The following is a 2,093-nucleotide window of genomic DNA, read 5'->3' on the forward strand; positions in this document are numbered from 1 at the left end:
GGGGGAGTCCAGGTCTATCCCGATTGGGCAGCCTTCGCCACCGCCCTCGAGGAAGCGTTTCCCGAGCACGGAACGCGAATCAAGGCACACCAAATCCTGATGAGACTGCCCGAACGACAAAAGAACAAGAAGACGGCGCTCTCCCTTGGAAACTACGTCACCCGCTTCGAGCAGCTAGCGTCGAAAGCCCAGCTCAAGGACGCTGAAGTCAATGGCGTCAACCTGTCGCGACTTGAGGTCAAGCGACAGGGAAATATCTAGAAGCGAGGGGCGTCCGACTGGTTCTCACCGAAGCGATGGTGAGCGAGGCTCAAACCTAAGGCTAGGGACAAGAATATATTAGTTAGTAAGGAAAGATAAGTAGGTACAGGAGAGCTTACTGACCTAGGGACAAGAGGTCGAAACTGAGGTCCCTAGGGCAGCAGAGGCCGGCTTATATACAGGGGAGATTAAGGGCAGGCTGTGCGCATTGGTCCATGCACAGCTGGTCCGTGCACAGCATGCCGACGCGGCCCCGGGGGCCGGTGAGTCAGAGCGGCTGTGTCAGCGGAGCCCGAGCTGTGCCGTGCACTGCCGCCCCATCTAATCTAATCGTACAGTGGATAGCGACGCGTCCATATCGGGCAAGTAGTACAGAGGTCGCGGGTTCGAGCCCGCGAAAAGGAAAAATTAAAAAACGGCTAGGCGCCGTACCAACTCGTGACACAACCGCACCGAGAACGACTACCACACTCTCCACGCCAACTTCGTCAAAGGACTTCCAAAGGAGCTCTACGTCTCTCTCGCAACCAGGGCCGCTAGGGACCGACCCAGCACCATGAAAGCCTGGTACGACGAAGTCCGAAACGCCGACGCCGCTGAACAAGGGGCCCTCACCGTCACAGACACCAGGGACTACGGCGAGCCAATGGATATCGACGCCGCTGCAGTCGCGGCAACCTTTGCCTCCACATCGGGAGGAAGGAAGTGGGAACTAGGAGCAGTTCTCAATGAGGCTGACCGGAAGCTCCACAGGGATGGGAACCTGTGCTTCTACTGCCACATCAAGGGCCACAGCGCCAAGGATTGCCGCAAGAAAGCGGCCGCACGACAAGGGGGTGGGAAGCCGAACCAGGGAGGATCTGGGAAGGACGACTTCCGCGCCAGAATCAAGGCACTCTCCGCTGACGAGAAGCGGGAGCTGTATGAAGAACTTACGATGGAGGATTTTTGAAGGGGCAGGGTGAGCCGACGCAACCACTGCCCGTATCCGTTTCACTGTCCCGTGTAATTCTAGTAGTTCGAAATGAACGCGCTCTGCACATTCCGATTACTGTGGGACGAAAAGACGTCGAGGCGCACGCTTTCATCGATAGCGGCGCAACTGGAATCTTCATCAGTCCGAGATTCATCCGAGAACATCGACTTCGGACAGAACCTCTTCCCCGACCCATCCCCGTCTTCAACGTGGATGGAACTCCGAACAAAGAAGCACTCATCACGCGAAGAGCTCTCTTATCTTACAAGATAAGCGGAGAACCCCGATTCGTCAAAGCCTACGTCGCCAGCATCGGCAAGGAAGACATCATCTTCGGCCATACGTGGCTCAAACTCGAAAACCCCAAGATAGACTGGAAAACCGGACGAGTGGAGCTGAACCACCGATGGACAAGAGACGAGACCAGGGCCTGGAAGATGGACCTGTACCAAAGGCGAGTGGCCCGGCTAGAATTAAAGAGGGCCATAACTACCCCACTCCCAGAACCAACAGAGGACGAATTCGTCGTCATCCCCACCTCAGAGCACGCAACCCTTCCCGAACAAAGACTGGCGGCGCAGCAGGATATGACATCTCTGCTGCGCATCAACTCATCATCCCTGCCCGACGACGAGGCCTGGTCGGCACTGACCTTATCATGGCCATCCCCGAAGGACACTACGGAAGAATCGCACCTCGGTCCGGTCTAGCGCTAAAAGAAATTGACGTTGCTGCAGGAGTAATCGACTCCGATTACCGAGGCAAGGTCTCAGTCCTGCTGGTCAATAACTCTGATCTCCCATTCACCGTCAAAACCGGCGACCGAGTTGCCCAGCTCATCCTTGAAAAGATAAGC

General features: G+C 56.3%; 1 protein-coding gene across 1 annotated transcript; it reads left to right on the forward strand.

Moving 5' to 3' along the window:
• POSPLADRAFT_1163343 (hypothetical protein) lies at window positions 1-1,213 on the forward strand (the record flags this gene model as incomplete). Its single annotated transcript, XM_024487779.1, has 2 exons — window positions 1-237; window positions 719-1,213. Coding segments are annotated over 2 exons (732 nt in total), but the record flags the coding sequence as incomplete, so codon positions are not given.
• Between the last annotated feature and the right edge of the window lie 880 nt (window positions 1,214-2,093).

Source organism: Postia placenta, assembly GCF_002117355.1.
Source record: "Postia placenta MAD-698-R-SB12 unplaced genomic scaffold POSPLAscaffold_399, whole genome shotgun sequence".
Classification (NCBI taxonomy): domain Eukaryota; kingdom Fungi; phylum Basidiomycota; class Agaricomycetes; order Polyporales; family Adustoporiaceae; genus Rhodonia; species Rhodonia placenta.